We start from the raw sequence: 16,525 nt of genomic DNA on the forward strand, positions 1-16,525 counted from the left end.
TGGAGGGGTGAGAGAATTTGTGGGTGGGGAATTTGGTTGACAGTATAGAACTGAGTTTAATTTGAGTCCACATTCATGGGATGAGAGTTTACTCTAATTCTCCGTTGACTGTGAAGATCCTACATGGAGCATAAAGAAGTGGGGGGGGGGGGGCTTGTCAAGTTCTGGGCCGTTGTGAATCCACAGCATCAAGCGCCTGAGATTAGAACAAATTAACACACATTTGTTGGTTTGACAACAATGATTTGCATTCAACATAGTTAAACTGACAGAAGGCGCGTCACAAGAATCATAGAATTTACAGTGCAGAAGGAGGCCATTCGGCCCATTGAGTCTGCACCAGCCCCTGGAAAAAGCACCCTACTTGAGCCCACACCTCCACCCTATCCCCGTAACCCCACCTAACCTTTTTGGACACTAAGGGCAATTCATCGTGGCCAATCCACCTAACGCGCACATCTTTGGACTGTGGGAGGAAACCGGGGCACCTGGAGGAAACCTACGCAGACACGGGGAGAACTTGCAAGCGCCACACAGGCAGTGACCGAAGCCAGGAATCGAACCTGGGTCCCAGGAGCTGTGAAGTATTCCAACAAAATCTGATGCCGAGCTATGGGTGGACTGGTTAGGCCAGGTGACCAAAACTGGGCCAGCTGTAGTTTTTGAGAGAAGGGAGAGTCTGAGAAGCGTGGGGTGAGAATTTCAGAGCTTGGGAACTAAGCAGCTGATGGCACAGCTGTCAATGGAGGGGTGAAGAAAATGAGGCATGTGCAAGAGGCTAGAGAGGAGTGTCGAGAAGCTGATGGGGTTCTCGACCTGGGGGAGATTACACATTAAGGGAGGGGTGAGGCCTTGGAGGGATTAAAAAGCAGCGATGGGAATTTTAAAAGTTTGCCCAGAAAGCTGAAGAATGCTGGGTGGGGCTGGTGGTGCACGTGCAGAGGATGTGCTGGCAGAACGCTGACTTTGAAAGAATAGAGAGTCTATTGCCTTGAATCGAACTGCGAGCCCTTGTGTTATAATAGTTCACCTTCACCTTCTATCTAACCTGTGTTATTTCTTTTTAAAAATAAATTTAGGGTACCCAATTCATTTTACTCCAATTAAAGGGGCAATTTAACGTGAGCAATCCACCTAGCCTGCACATCTTTGGGTTGTGGGGGTGAAACCCACGCAAACACGGGGAGAATGTGCAAACTCCACACGGACAGTGACCCGGGGCCGGGATGGAACCCGGGTCCTCGCCGCCATGAGGCAGCAGTGCTAACCACTGCACCACCGTGCTGCCCTAACCTGTGGTATTTCTGACCTGCATTGATGATCCTTCCCTTACCGTCACTCTGGTGATTCGTTTTGACGAGTTATCCTCACGTGTCCTATTCCGGCCAGGCTAAGTGAGCTGCACCTGCAAGTTTCAAACTCCCGGCACCTTGAGGAAATCTTTTTCATTCCATTCCCTACACCGCGTGAGATTCTGTACTTCGCTAATTGGCTTGGGTTCGTTCTTTAGGGATGAGTATTTCCGGATGAAACTGCAATGGAAGTCGGTGACTGAGGATCAGGAACGTCGGAATTCGTTGCTGCGAGCGTACAAGAGTCTGATTGGTGAGTTGGTGGGCTTTTAAATCAATCTGCAGCAGTCGGAGGTCTACTCCAGAACTTTCCAATTGGTGAGTCGCTTGACAGCACTGCCTGTCAATGGCCCCCCGGTACAGCCATGGCACCAAATCTCACCGCTTCGTAACAGGATGCAATTCGGAATTAGATGCTGGTAAGGGGAGGGACGATTTCAGCCTTTCGTCCAGTAATGGACATGTTCTTGGAAAAGAGACGGTTGAGGTTAAATTTGATAAGAGGTGTTCATGAGGAATTCAGATAGAGTACACAGAGAGGACAACTGTTCCCGTTAGTAGAGACCCAGAGGACAGCAAGCAAGATGATTAGCAAAAGAACCAAAGGTAGCATGAGGGGGAACAATTTTACACAGCAAGTGGTTAAGATCTGGAGTGCACTCCAGGAAGGTGGAGGCAAACTCAACCATGGCTTTGAAGAGGGAATTGAATAAGTAAGTGAAGAAAAAAGTATTTTCGGGGCTTTAGGGAAAGGGCTTCAGTGTGGGACTAGCTAAGTTTCTTTTGCAGAGAGCCAGCATTTGCTCAATGGGATGAATGGCCTCTTTTGGTGTTGTAACCATTCTCTGATTCTATAAAATGCAGGTTGAAATTATTCAAGTATGAGTGCCAACCCACTTTTAAATAACGTTAGCAAACACAGGATTACTTGCCGTTTCCTGGATAGAGAGGCCTTTGAAAGACTGCTTGAAAAGAGAGAGAGATCCTTTCAGTTAACAGCCTGCAGATCTCTGTCAGATCAATGCTGAATCTGCAAACGCCCAGCTTTCAGAAACTAACCGACAACTAACTGCCTGCTCCTCCCATTAATTACATTATCTTCAACCCACTCCAATCACATGACCTACTTAACTCAATGCCTCTGATTATCTACTCCTCAAAAATCATAAAATCCCATTAGTCCTCTCCTTATCAATGTAAGCATTGCTTAAAAGAATGATTATCTCACTTTTACGACATCTTAATTGCAGCTTTTGCAGTCACAAAGTCTGTCCTTTTAAACCAGCATTTAAATAAGAATTACCGCAGCAGATATATGCTTACCCTAACCCAGGCTTTTAAACAATACTGCAACAAACATAATACAATATATACCAATTCCTTACATTCATCACAGATGCATATCATGAGACTACTTATGAAAGTGACATCCAGCACAATACACGTGTGTTATATGAGACATATTCAATGCTTTAAATGTTAAGTGTGCAACCTGAGTGTACCTTGCAAAACTCTTAAAGAGGCCTACAATCAATTAGCCGTTGGTTTAGCATCTCTATACACCCCAGATGCTATAAATTGGGTTCCTAGATCATAGCTCTCACGTACCCCCATCATGGCCTCCAGCCACAGCACACCCCAGTCAGTTTGATTGGAGAAGGCAGGTCCCAATCTGAGAAGGAGATCTAGTTGCCTTTGAGTGCCATGAGTCAGAACCTCGCAATCACCGAGGTGTCTGTGCGCACCAGGCCCATTGCAGAAACCCAGCTTCCACCCTGGGGTTGAGACCTGGAATTCGGCATGATCTGGAAATCCGGTCTGGGGGCCAGGCTAAACATTCAGGATTACTTTGGAAGACTGAATGCTGAAATTGCTTCTCGCCCTCAGAACGGGACGTCAGCAGGACCGACCGCAGCAACAAGTTCTACGAGGGGAACAACAATCCAGGCCTGGTGCTGCTGAACGACGTGTTGATGACCTATTGCATGTACAACTTCGATCTGGGTAAGTTCCTGCTCTCAGTCTCCTCGCGCACGCCGGTTGCTGACAGCGGCCATCCAGTGGCTCCGAGTTACAACAACTTGCATTTGTACAGCTCCTTTACAATGATCAAGAGCCCCAAGGCGCTACACAGGAGCATAATTAAAATGACCACTGAGCCAGATATCACAAAAGTTGACCAAGAGCTAGGTTAAAGAGGTGGCTCTTGAGGAGAGGTTTAAGGAGGGAATTCAAGAGCCTTGGGTGGAGACACTGAAAGGGGTGGCCTCCAATGGCGAAGCAAAGGAATTTGAGCAAGCACAATTGGTTGGAACGCAAAGGACTTTGAACTTGAGACATTGGCGGCTTGGGAACCAATGTACGTTGGTGATAACAGTGGGTGATGGGTGACTGAGATTTGGTGGAATCTATAATATGGGCAGTAACATTTTGGATGAACTTAAGTTTGTGGAAGGTCAACATTTTGAAGGCTGACCAGGAGAATATTGGACATTTATTACCCACTTTAATCTTCAAATTAGTTTGAAAGCAAGAAAAAATAAGGTTTGTATAGCGCCATGGGTCTGTTCAAACCTCTTCACTGATAATTGACGCAACACTGTCTCTCCCTTAATTTCACTTTCTTGCTGTCTCAGCCCACTAATCATGACTTTCCCACACCTCTCCCACATGATCATCTCATCCTTACACATCCCATCCCCCTGCTACATTCTGCCCAGTGGCAACAACTTTATTGGACGCTCAGCTCTCCGGGTAGCTTGACCACTTTACCCACTCGAACATTCTCTGCAAGTTCAAAACCTCCTCGGCTTCTGATCAAAGGCTCTGCACCCTCCCTCGCACCATTTTAATCCCCCCACTTGGTTTCTTGTTCAAGCTGAATCCAAGGTCAATCTTCTGGTGAGCTCTTTTAAAAATAAATTTAGAGTACCCAATTAGTTTTTTTTTCCAATTAAGGGGCAATTTAGCCTAGCCGATCCACCTACCTTGCACATCTTTGCGTTGCGACAAGGGGAGAATGTGCAAACTCCACATGGGTCCTCGGTGCCGTGAGGCAGCAGTGCTAACCGCTGCGCCACCGTGCCGCCCCAAGTGAGCTGTTTGACCCTCAACTTCCGTTCAAACCCCCCTGAGTAAACTCCCATCTTGTGCTAACTCCCATTCCCCTATCTGCCTGATGCAAGGTGATCTCCATTGTACATTTTCAGGCTTTTTGTGAAGCTTTTGCCAAGTTAAAAGGCATCATATAAATGCAAGGGCGGCACGGTAGCGCAGTGGCTAGCACCGCTGCCTCGCAGCACCAGGAGCCGGGTTCAATTCCGACCTTGGGTGACTGTGTGGAATTTGCATTTTCTCCCCGTGTCTGCGTGGGTTTCCTCCGGGCGCTCCGATTTCCTCCCGCAGTCCAAAGATGCCCCGAAAGACGTGCTGTTCGGTGAATTGAACGTTCTGAATTCTCCCTCTGTGAACCCGAACAGCCGCCGGAATGTGGCGACTAGGGACTTGTCACAGTAACCTCATTCCAGTTTTAACGTAAGCCTACTTGTGACAATAAAGATTATTATTAAGATGTGCAGGTTAGGTGGGGTTACAGGAATCGGAGGATCGGTGCAGACCCGATGGGCCGAATGGCCTCCTTCTGCACTGCAGGGATTCTGTGGAAATGTAGATTGACACGGTGACCGCAGAGACCAATGAGAGGAGCAGCCCGTCGATACCGCCCAGTCAGACATGTAGCCCGTTTAGTTTCCATAGAAGCTGACCGCAGAGAATGTGATCCTTCAACCCACTGTATCTGTGCCAGCTCTTTGAAAGAACTGACCATTCATCCCACTCTCCCTGCTCTTTCCCCATGATCTGACACATTTATCCTTTTCAAGTATTTATCTAATATCCTTTTTGAAAGAGTTTGAATCCGCTTCCACCAAACTTTTAACCAAGAACCCAGATCACTGCATAAAAATATTCTCCTCTCTCCTGCGGTCCTTTCATCAATTATCTTAAGTCTGTGAAATTTGATTACCGACGCTTCTGTCGTAAACCATTTCTCATTATTTACTGGGTCAAAACTTCTTGAGAATATTATTTTCTCTTGATTAGCCCCAGCCTTCTCTAGATTCTCCACGTAACTGAAGTTTCCCTCATCCTTAAATCTCCTCTGCGCCCTCTCTGCAAGCTGAACATTTCCAATAGTTGCTGTTGTGTTTGTTGTGCAGGCTATGTTCAGGGAATGAGTGACCTCCTCTCCCCAATACTGTACATTACACAGAACGAAGTCGACTCCTTCTGGTGTTTCACTGGCTTCATGGGGCAAGTGGTGAGTACCTTCCATGCCATGGATATTCTGCTTCACCTGGAAGAACTTGCATTTGTGTAGCAACTTTCACAAGCTTTGGACCTCCTGAAGCGCTTGATAGCAATGAAGTACTTTTGAAGTGTAGTCCCTCGTTGCAATGTCGAAATGGGGTCGGCCGCACCCGTGGTTCAAGGGTCTGGCACATTTAGGGTTGACGTGGGATTGAGTACAGCACTAACCCCCAACGCCTCTGTCAAACACTAGACTGACCCCTAGGTGCAGATAATGTGTTTGCTTACATCACTATCGTCGGTACTGTACCCAGGTCCACATTAACTTTATACGTGCCGGAACCTTGGACTAAACGTGCTGTAGGGTGGTGGTTAGCGTTCAGTCATAATGAAGTCTTCACAGTCTTAAATAGGTTAACTGTATCTAAGTATTTATTAATTACAAAAACTATTACAATAAAGTGTTCAAGCCAGGGGCCGTTTCCATGCTTGTGCAAACAGCTCTGTCCTACTAGATTGATCAGTAGGTGTGGATCATGTCTTATCTTGCATCACCGTGTGGGCGATACTGCAGTCAGTCCCAATTTACCTTCTATGTTCCAGACCGTTGTACTGCACATTCCACCAGTGCACGTCTGATTAGGAATATATGAAAAGGAGTAAGCCATTCAGCCCCTCAAACCTGTCTCACTATTCAATGAGATTGTGGCTGATCTGTAACCTAACTCCATGGCCTTGGGCCCGTATCCCTTAATATCTTTGCTTAACAAAAATCTATCTCCGATTTAAATTTAACAACTGTTCCAGCTTCAGCTGCTGTGTGTGGGAGAGAATTCCAAACCTCTACCACCCTTTGAGTGAAGAAGTTCTTCCCAACATCTCTCCTGAACGGTCTGGCCCTAATTTTTAGACTGTGCCGCCTAGTTTTAAAATCTCCACCCAGTGGAAATAGTTTATCTTTACCTACCCTGTCTTTCTCTGTTAATATCTTAAATATTTCGATCAGATCACCCCATTTTCTTCTAAATTGTGGTGAAAACAGGCCCAACATGTGTAATCTCATCTCGTAACTTAACCCCTTTAGTCCCGGTAACAGTTTAGTAAACCAACGTTGCCCTCCCTCCAAGGCCAAAATATCCTTCTTAAGGTGTGGTGCCCAGAACTGCTCACGGTGACTCCCAAGTGGGGTCTAACCAGGGTTTTGTATAGCTGCAGCATAACTTCTGTGTCCTTATATCCAATCCTCGAGATATAATTGCGATTATTCCATTAACCTTTTTGATTATTTTCTGCACTTGTTAGCCTTGCTTGAGTGAATGCCATCGAGCTTAAGCCCCTCTCCCTCAGAGAGCATGCGAGATAGGGGATCCAATATTTGCATCCCAACATACAAACGGTTTGGGCTCTCTCATTCGTTCACATTTAACCCCTTCAGGGTAATTAAATAGACATACAGGCAATGTAAAAACCAAAAAAATTGTTTAAGTCCTCTGAACCTTTCAATTAGATTCCAGCCTCTAACGCACTCCTGTATAAAGGTAATTTGCAATATTTTTGGTAGGATTCTATTCTGTTCTTATTAGGTATAGAATGGACAAATGTAAACCTCTGTTGCTGGTGTGCAATAGACCTAATGCTCAATAGTCAGTGTGGTGAGGCTCTATAAAGCCTCTATAATAGGTGATTTTTTTTTTAACCTAATTGTCTTCAGGAGCAAAATATTGTGGGCGTTCAAAATCTGAAATTAAAAACAGAAAATACTGGAACTGCCTAGCATGTCTGGCAACAGTTGTGCAGAGCGAGGCAGTGTTAATGCTTCATTTTGATGATTTTAAGCCTAGATCTGAACATAGGTCATCGATCAGAGTCATGAACTCCTTCTCTCCCACAGTTGCTGCCAGACCTGCTGCCTATTCTGTTGCTTTCAGGCGTATCTCCTGATAAAGTGAGATACTAATTCTCAGTAAATGATCTGAACTCTGGTTGTGGCTGAGCGTTTCTGGCTGTGTAAACCCTGCCCGTCGCGGTACATTGTTAACTGTCTGTCCCTTGCCTCTGGTCACAGCACCGCAACTTCGAGGAGAGTCAAGAGAGCATGAAGGAGCAGCTGGAGAAGTTGGCCCTGCTTCTGAGAGTCCTGGATTCTGCCCTCTGCGATTTCCTCGGTTAGTGAGCTAAGCTGACACTCCAGTCTCTCTTTTCTGCGCCAATGATTGTCCATACCGTGTCTTCAAAGAGGTAACGTGGCTGTTGGAAATACTTTGCAGCTGTTGCTTCGATCAATGATGGGGAGAGATGGTGGCATAGTGGTATTGTCACTGGACTGGTGGTCGAGAGGCCCAGGGTAATACTCTGGCGACCTGGGTTCAAATCCTGCCACAGCAGATGATGGAAATTGAATCCAATGAATATCTGGAATTAAAAGTCATCTGGAATTAAAACTCAGCTAGTTCACTGATGTCCCATTAGGAAATCTGCCGTCCTTACCCGGTCTGGCCTACATGTGACTCCAGATCAACAGCAATGTGGTTGACTCTTAAATGCCCCTCTGAAATGGCCGAGCGAGACACTCGGTTGTATCAAAGTTTAATAAAAAAGGAAATAAACAGGAACTAGGCACTGGAAACGACCTGTCGACCATGTAAAGTCCTCCTTAGTAATATCTGAGGGCTCGTGCCAAAGTTGGGAGAGCTGTCTCACAGACTAGTCAAGCAACAGCCTGACATAGTCATACTCACAGAATCATACCTTACAGACAATGTCCCAGACACCGCTATCACCATCCATGGGTATGTCCTGTCTCACCGGCAGGATAGACCCAGCAGAGGTGGCGCACAGTGGTCTACAGTCGCGAGGGAATTGTCCTGGGAGTCCTCAACATCGACTCCGGACCCCATGAAGTCTCATGGCTTCAGGTTAAACATGGGCAAGGAAACCTCCTGCTGATTACCACATACTGGCCACCATCAGCTGATGAATCAGTTCTCCTCCATGTTGAACAACACTTGGAGGAAGCACTGTGGGTGGCAAGGGCACAGAATGTACTCTAGGTGGGGGATTTCAATATCCATCACCAAGAGGGGCTCGGTAATACCCATTACTGACCAAGCTGGCCAAGTCCTAAAGGACATAGCTGCTAGACGGGGACTGGGACCGGTTGGGAGGGAACCAACAAAAGGGAAAAACATACTTGACCTCATCCTCACCAACCTGCCTGCTGCAGATGCATCTGTCCCTGACAGTATCAGTAGGAGTGACCACCACACAATCCTTGTGGAGACAAAGTCCTGTCTTCACATTGAGGGTACCCTCCATCGTGTCATGTGGCACTACCACCGTGCTAAGTGGGATAGACTTCGAACAGATCTAGCAACTCAAGACTGGGCATCCCTGAGGCGCTGTGGACCATTATCATCATCAACCACAATCTGCAACCTCATGGCCTGCCATATCCCCCACTCTACCATTACCACCCAGCCAGGGGGTCAACCCTGGTTCAATGAAGAGTGCAGTAGAGCATGCCAGGAGCAACATCAGGCAGACCAGAAATTGAGGTGTCAACCACGGGGCTACTTGTGTGCCAAACAACATAAACGGCAAGTGTTAGACCGAGCTAAGCGATTCCAGAACCTATGAATCAGATCTAAGCTCTGCAGTTGTGCCACATCCAGTCTTGAATGGTGATGGACAATTAAACAACTCGCTGGAGGAGGAGGCTCCACAAATATCCCCATCCTCAATGATGGAGGAGCCCAGCACATCAGTGCAAAAGATAAGACTGAGGCATTCGCAACAATTTTCAGCCAGAAGTGCTGAGTGGATGATCCATCTCGGTCTCCTCTGGAGGTTCCCAGCATCACCGATGTCAGTCTTCAGCCAATACGATTCACCCCACATGATATCAAGAAATGGCTGAAGGCACTGGATACTGCAAAGGCTGTGGGCCCTGACAATATCCCAGCAATAGTACTGAAGACTTGTGCTCCAGACTTTGCCGCACCCCTAACCAAGCTGTTCCAGTACAGCTACAACACTGGCATCTACCCGGTAATGTGGAAAATTTATCAGGTGAGTCCTGTACACAGGACACAGGACAAATCCAACCCAGCCAATTACTGGCCGATCAGTCTACTCTCCATCATCAGCAAAGTGATGGAAGGGGTCATCAACAGCGCTGTCAAGCAGCACTTGCTTAGCAATAGCCGGCTCACAGACACTTAGTTTAGGTTGCGCCAGGGTCACTCAGCTCATGACCTTATTACAGTCTTGGCTTCCACTCTCTTTATCGCCCGCTCCCCCTCCCTCTTGTGCTTTGTCTCCCTCTCCCTCTCGTGCTTTCTCTCCCTCTCCCTCTCGCGCTTTCTCGCCCTCTCCCTCTCGTGCTTTCTCGCCCGCTCCCTCTCTCTTTCTCGCCCGCTCCCTCTCTTTCTCGCCCGCTCCCTCTCGTGCTTTCTCTCCCACTCCCTCTCGTGCTTTTCTCTCTGGCTGCCTCGCGTGCTTTCTCTCCCGCTTTCTCTCTCATTACCGCCCGCTCCCTCTCTCTTTCTCGCCCGCTCCCTCTCTCTTTCTCGCCCGCTCCCTCCCTCTTCCTCGCCCGCTCCCTCTCGTGCTTTCTCTCCCGCTCCCTCTCGTGCTTTCTCTCCCGCTCCCTCTCGTGCTTTCTCTCCCGCTCCCTCTCGTGCTTTCTCTCCTGCTCCCTCTCGTGCTTTCTCTCCTGCTCCCTCTCGTGCTTCCTCTCCCTCTCCCTCTCGTGCTTCCTCTCCCTCTCCCTCTCGTGCTTCCTCTCCCTCTCCCTCTCGTGCTTTCTCGCCCACTCCCTCTCACGCTTGCTCGCCCACTCCCTCTCTCGCGCTTTCTCGCTCTCCCCCTCTCGCGTTTTTCGTCCTCCCCCTCTCGCGCTTTCTCGCCCTCTCCCTCACGCACATTCTCGCCCTCTCCCTCACGCGCTTTCTCGCCCTCTCCCTCTCGTGCTTTCTCGCCCTCGCGCTTTCTCGCCCTCCCCCTCTCGCGCTTTCTCGCCCTCCCCCTCTCGCGCTTTCTCGCCCTCCCCCTCTCGCGCTTTCTCGCCCTCCCCCTCTCGCGCTTTCTCGCCCTCCCCCTCTCGCGCTTTCTCGCCCTCCCCCTCTCGCGCTTTCTCGCCCTCCCCCCTCGCGCTTTCTCGCCCTCCCCCTCTCGCGCTTTCTCGCCCTCCTCCTCTCGCGCTTTCTCGCCCTCCCCCTCTGGCGCTTTCTTGCCCTCCCCCTCTCGCGCTTTCTCGCCCTCCCCCTCTCGCGCTTTCTCGCCCTCCTCCTCTCGCGCTTTCTCGCCGTCCTCCTCTCGCGCTTTCTCGCCATCCCCCTCTCGCGCTTTCTCGCCCTACTCCTCTCGCGCTTTCTCGCCCTACTCCTCTCGCGCTTTCTCGCCCTACTCCTCTCGCGCTTTCTCGCCCTACTCCTCTCGCGCTTTCTCGCCCTACTCTTGCGCTATGTCGCCATCCTCCTCTCGCGCTTTCTCGCCCTACTCTCGCGCTTACTCTCCCTCCCCCTCTCGCGTTTTCTCGCCCTCCTCGTCTCGCGTTTTCTCGCCCTCCTCGTCTCGCGCTTTCTCGCCCTACTCCTCTCGCGCTTTCTCGCCCTACTCTCGCGCTTACTCTCCCTCCCCCTCTCGCGTTTTCTCGCCCTCCTCGTCTCGCGCTTTCTCGCCCTACTCCTCTCGCGCTTTCTCGCCCTACTCTCGCGCTTTCTCGCCCTACTCCTCTCTCGCTTTCTCGCCCTACTCCTCTCGCGCTTTCTCGCCCTACTCTCGCGCTTTCTCGCCCTACTCCTCTCGCGCTTTCTCGCCCTACTCCTCTCGCGCTTTCTCGCCCTACTCCTCTCGCGCTTTCTCGCCCTACTCCTCTCGCGCTTTCTCGCCCTACTCCTCTCGCGCTTTCTCGCCCTACTCCTCTCGCGCTTTCTCGCCCTCGTCCTCTCGCGCTTTCTCGCCCTACTCCTCTCGCGCTTTCTCGCCCTACTCCTCTCGCGCTTTCTCGCCCTACTCCTCTCGCGCTTTCTCGCCCTACTCCTCTCGCGCTTTCTCGCCCTCGTCCTCTCCCGCTTTCTCGCCCTACTCCTCTCGCGCTTTCTCGCCCTCGTCCTCTCCCGCTTTCTCGCCCTCTCCCTCTCGCGCTTTCCCGCCCTACTCCTCTCGCGCTTTCTCGCCCACCTCCTCTCGCGCTTTCTCGCCCTCCTCCCCTCGCGCTTTCTCGCCCTCCTCCTCTCGCGCTTTCTCGCCCTACTCCTCTCGCGCTTTCTCGCCCTACTCCTCTCGCGCTTTCTCGCCCTACTCCTCTCGCGCTTTCTCGCCCTACTCCTCTCGCGCTTTCTCGCCCTCCCCCTCTCGCGCTTTCTCGCCCTACTCCTCTCGCGCTTTCTCGCCCTACTCCTCTCGCGCTTTCTCGCCCACCTCCTCTCGCGCTTTCTCGCCCACCTCCTCTCGCGCTTTCTCGCCCACCTCCTCTCGCGCTTTCTCGCCCTACTCCTCTCGCGCTTTCTCGCCCTACTCCTCTCGCGCTTTCTCGCCCACCTCCTCTCGCGCTTTCTCGCCCTCCTCCCCTCGCGCTTTCTCGCCCTCCTCCTCTCGCGCTTTCTCGCCCTACTCCTCTCGCGCTTTCTCGCCCTACTCCTCTCGCGCTTTCTCGCCCTACTCCTCTCGCGCTTTCTCGCCCTACTCCTCTCGCGCTTTCTCGCCCGACTCCTCTCGCGCTTTCTCGCCCGACTCCTCTCGCGCTTTCTCGCCCGACTCCTCTCGCGCTTTTTCGCCCTCCTCCTCTTGCGCTATGTCGCCCTCTCGTGCTTGCTCGCCCTCTCCATCTCGCGCTTTCTCGCCCGTTCCCTCTCTTTTTCTCAACCCGCTCCCTCGCTCTTTCTCGCCAGCTCCCTCCCTCATTCTCGCCCGTTCCCTCTCTTTTTCTCAACCCGCTCACTCTCTTTCTCTCGCCCTCTCCCTCTCTTTCTCTCGCCCGCTCCCTCTCTCTTTCTCGCCCGCTCCCTCCCTCTTTCTCGCCCGATCCTTCTTGTGCTTTCTCTCCCACTCCCTCTCGTGCTTTCTCTCCGGCTCCCTCGCGTGCTTTCTCTCCCGCTTTCTCTCTCATTACCGCCCGCTCCCTCTCTCTTTCCCACCCGCTCCTTCTCCCTTTCTCTCCCGCTCACACTCGTGCTTTATCTCCCGCTCCCTCTCGTGCTTTATCTCCCGCTCCCTCTCGCGCTTTCTCGCCCTCCTCCTCTCGCGCTTTCTCGCCCTCCTCCTCTCGCGCTTTCTCGCCCTCCCCCTCTCGCGTTTTCTCGCCCTCTCCCTATCGCGCGTTCTCGCCCTACTCCTCTCGCGCTTTCTCGCCCTCCTCCTCTAGCGCTTTCTCGCCCTACTCCTCTCGCGCTTTCTCGCCCTCCCCCTCTCGCGCTTTCTCGCCCTACTCCTCTCGCGCTTTCTCGCCCTCCTCCTCTCGCGCTTTCTCGCCCTCCTCCTCTCGCGCTTTCTCGCCCTACTCCTCTCGCGCTTTCTCGCCCTACTCCTCTCGCGCTTTCTCGCCCTACTCTCGCGCTTTCTCGCCCTACTCCTCTCGCGCTTACTCTCCCTCTCGCGCTTTCTCGCCCTCATCCTCTCGCGCTTTCTCGCCCTACTCCTCTCGCGCTTTCTCGCCCTACTCCTCTCGCGCTTACTCTCCCTCTCCCTCTCGCGCTTTCTCGCCCTCCCCCTCTCGCGCTTTCTCGCCCTACTCCTCTCGCGCTTTCTCGCCCTACTCCTCTCGCGCTTACTCTCCCTCTCCCTCTCGCGCTTTCTCGCCCTACTCCTCTCGCGCTTTCTCGCCCTACTCCTCTCGCGCTTACTCTCCCTCTCGCGCTTTCTCGCCCTACTCCTCTCGCGCTTTCTCGCCCTACTCCTCTCGCGCTTTCTCGCCCTACCCCTCTCGCGCTTTCTCGCCCTACTCCTCTCGCGCTTTCTCGCCCTACTCCTCTCGCGCTTTCTCGCCCTACTCCTCTCGCGCTACTCCTCTCGCGCTTTCTCGCCCTACTCCTCTCGCGCTTTCTCGCCCTACTCCTCTCGCGCTTTCTCGCCCTACTCCTCTCGCGCTTTCTCGCCCTACTCCTCTCGCGCTTTCTCGCCCTACTCCTCTCGCGCTTTCTCGCCCTACTCCTCTCGCGCTTTCTCGCCCTACTCCTCTCGCGCTTTCTCGCCCTACTCCTCTCGCGCTTCCTCGCCCTACTCCTCTCGCGCTTCCTCGCCCTACTCTCGCGCTTACTCTCCCTCTCCCTCTCGCGCTTTCTCGCCCTACTCCTCTCGCGCTTTCTCGCCCTACTCCTCTCGCGCTTTCTCGCCCTACTCCTCTCGCGCTTTCTCGCCCTACTGCTCTCGCGCTTTCTCGCCCTCCCCCTCTCGCGCTTTCTCGCCCTCCCCCTCTCGCGCTTTCTCGCCCTACTCCTCTCGCGCTTTCTCGCCCTACTCCTCTCGCGCTTTCTCGCCCACCTCCTCTCGTGCTTTCTCGCCCTACTCCTCTCGCGCTTTCTCGCCCACCTCCTCTCGCGCTTTCTCGCCCTCCTCCCCTCGCGCTTTCTCGCCCTCCTCCCCTCGCGCTTTCTCGCCCTCCTCCTCTCGCGCTTTCTCGCCCTACTCCTCTCGCGCTTTCTCGCCCTACTCCTCTCGCGCTTTCTCGCCCTACTCCTCTCGCGCTTTCTCGCCCTACTCCTCTCGCGCTTTCTCGCTCTACTCCTCTCGCGCTTTCTCGCCCTACTCCTCTCGCGCTTTCTCGCCCTACTCCTCTCGCGCTTTCTCGCCCTCCTCCTCTCGCGCTTTCTCGCCCACCTCCTCTCGCGCTTTCTCGCCCTACTCCTCTCGCGCTTTCTCGCCCTACTCCTCTCGCGCTTTCTCGCCCTCCTCCTCTCGCGCTTTCTCGCCCTCCTCCTCTCGCGCTTTCTCGCCCTACTCCTCTCGCGCTTTCTCGCCCTACTCCTCTCGCGCTTTCTCGCCCTACCCCTCTCGCGCTTTCTCGCCCTACTCCTCTCGCGCTTTCTCGCCCTACTCCTCTCGCGCTTTCTCGCCCTACTCCTCTCGCGCTTTCTCGCCCTACTCCTCTCGCGCTTTCTCGCCCTACTCCTCTCGCGCTTTCTCGCCCTACTCCTCTCGCGCTTTCTCGCCCTACTCCTCTCGCGCTTTCTCGCCCTACTCCTCTCGCGCTTTCTCGCCCTACTCCTCTCGCGCTTTCTCGCCCTACTCCTCTCGCGCTTTCTCGCCCTACTCCTCTCGCGCTTTCTCGCCCTACTCCTCTCGCGCTTTCTCGCCCTACTCCTCTCGCGCTTCCTCGCCCTACTCTCGCGCTTACTCTCCCTCTCCCTCTCGCGCTTTCTCGCCCTACTCCTCTCGCGCTTTCTCGCCCTACTCCTCTCGCGCTTTCTCGCCCTACTCCTCTCGCGCTTTCTCGCCCTACTGCTCTCGCGCTTTCTCGCCCTCCCCCTCTCGCGCTTTCTCGCCCTCCCCCTCTCGCGCTTTCTCGCCCTACTCCTCTCGCGCTTTCTCGCCCTACTCCTCTCGCGCTTTCTCGCCCACCTCCTCTCGTGCTTTCTCGCCCTACTCCTCTCGCGCTTTCTCGCCCACCTCCTCTCGCGCTTTCTCGCCCTCCTCCCCTCGCGCTTTCTCGCCCTCCTCCCCTCGCGCTTTCTCGCCCTCCTCCTCTCGCGCTTTCTCGCCCTACTCCTCTCGCGCTTTCTCGCCCTACTCCTCTCGCGCTTTCTCGCCCTACTCCTCTCGCGCTTTCTCGCCCTACTCCTCTCGCGCTTTCTCGCTCTACTCCTCTCGCGCTTTCTCGCCCTACTCCTCTCGCGCTTTCTCGCCCTACTCCTCTCGCGCTTTCTCGCCCTCCTCCTCTCGCGCTTTCTCGCCCACCTCCTCTCGCGCTTTCTCGCCCTACTCCTCTCGCGCTTTCTCGCCCTACTCCTCTCGCGCTTTCTCGCCCTCCTCCTCTCGCGCTTTCTCGCCCTCCTCCTCTCGCGCTTTCTCGCCCTCCTCCTCTCGCGCTTTCTCGCCCTCCTCCTCTCGCGCTTTCTCGCCCTACTCTCGCGCTTTCTCGCCCTACTCGCGCTTTCTCGCCCTACTCCTCTCGCGCTTTCTCGCCCTACTCCTCTCGCGCTTTCTCGCCCTACTCCTCTCGCGCTTTCTCGCCGTACTCCTCTCGCGCTTTCTCGCCCTACTCCTCTCGCGCTTTCTCGCCCTCCTCCTCGCGCGCTTTCTCGCCCTCCTCCTCTCGCGCTTTTTCGCCCTACTCCTCTCGCGCTTTTTCGCCCTACTCCTCTCGCGCTTTTTCGCCCACCTCCTCTCGCGCTTTCTCGCCGTCCTCTTGCGCTATGTCGCCCTCTCGTGCTTGCTCGCCCGACTCCTCTCGCGCTTTCTCGCCCTACTCCTCTTGCGCTATGTCGCCCTCTCGCGCTTTCTCGCCCGTTCCCTCTCTTTTTCTCAACCCGCTCACTCTCTTTCTCTCGCCCTCTCCCTCTCTTTCTCTCGCCCGCTCCCTCTCTCTTTCTCGCCCGTTCCCTCTCTTTTTCTCAACCCGCTCACTCTCTTTCTCTCGTCCGCTCACTCTCTTTCTCTCGCCCTCTCCCTCTCTTTCTCTCGCCCGCTCCCTCCCTCTTTCTCGCCCGCTCCCTCTCGTGCTTTCTCTCCCACTCCCTCTCGTGCTTTCTCTCCGGCTCCCTCGCGTGCTTTCTCTCCCGCTTTCTCTCTCATTACCACCCGCTCCTTCTCCCTTTCTCTCCCGCTCCCTCTCGTGCTTTCTCTCCAGCTCCCTCTCGTGCTTTCTCTCCCGCTCCCTCTCGTGCTTTCTCTCCCGCTCCCTCTCGTGCTTTCTCTCCGGCACCCTC

General features: G+C 53.5%; 1 protein-coding gene across 1 annotated transcript in view; it reads left to right on the forward strand.

Moving 5' to 3' along the window:
- Positions 1 to 16,525, forward strand: part of tbc1d17 (TBC1 domain family, member 17) — a 133,247-nt gene that overhangs the window by 24,758 nt on the left and 91,964 nt on the right. The window contains exons 10-13 of the mRNA XM_072492372.1: positions 1,511 to 1,605; positions 3,240 to 3,356; positions 5,570 to 5,670; positions 7,726 to 7,825. Of these exons, the coding sequence (XP_072348473.1) occupies positions 1,511 to 1,605; positions 3,240 to 3,356; positions 5,570 to 5,670; positions 7,726 to 7,825 (413 nt within the window). The remainder of the gene's footprint in view (positions 1 to 1,510; positions 1,606 to 3,239; positions 3,357 to 5,569; positions 5,671 to 7,725; positions 7,826 to 16,525) is intronic.

Source organism: Scyliorhinus torazame, chromosome 29, assembly GCF_047496885.1.
Source record: "Scyliorhinus torazame isolate Kashiwa2021f chromosome 29, sScyTor2.1, whole genome shotgun sequence".
NCBI lineage: Eukaryota > Metazoa > Chordata > Chondrichthyes > Carcharhiniformes > Scyliorhinidae > Scyliorhinus > Scyliorhinus torazame.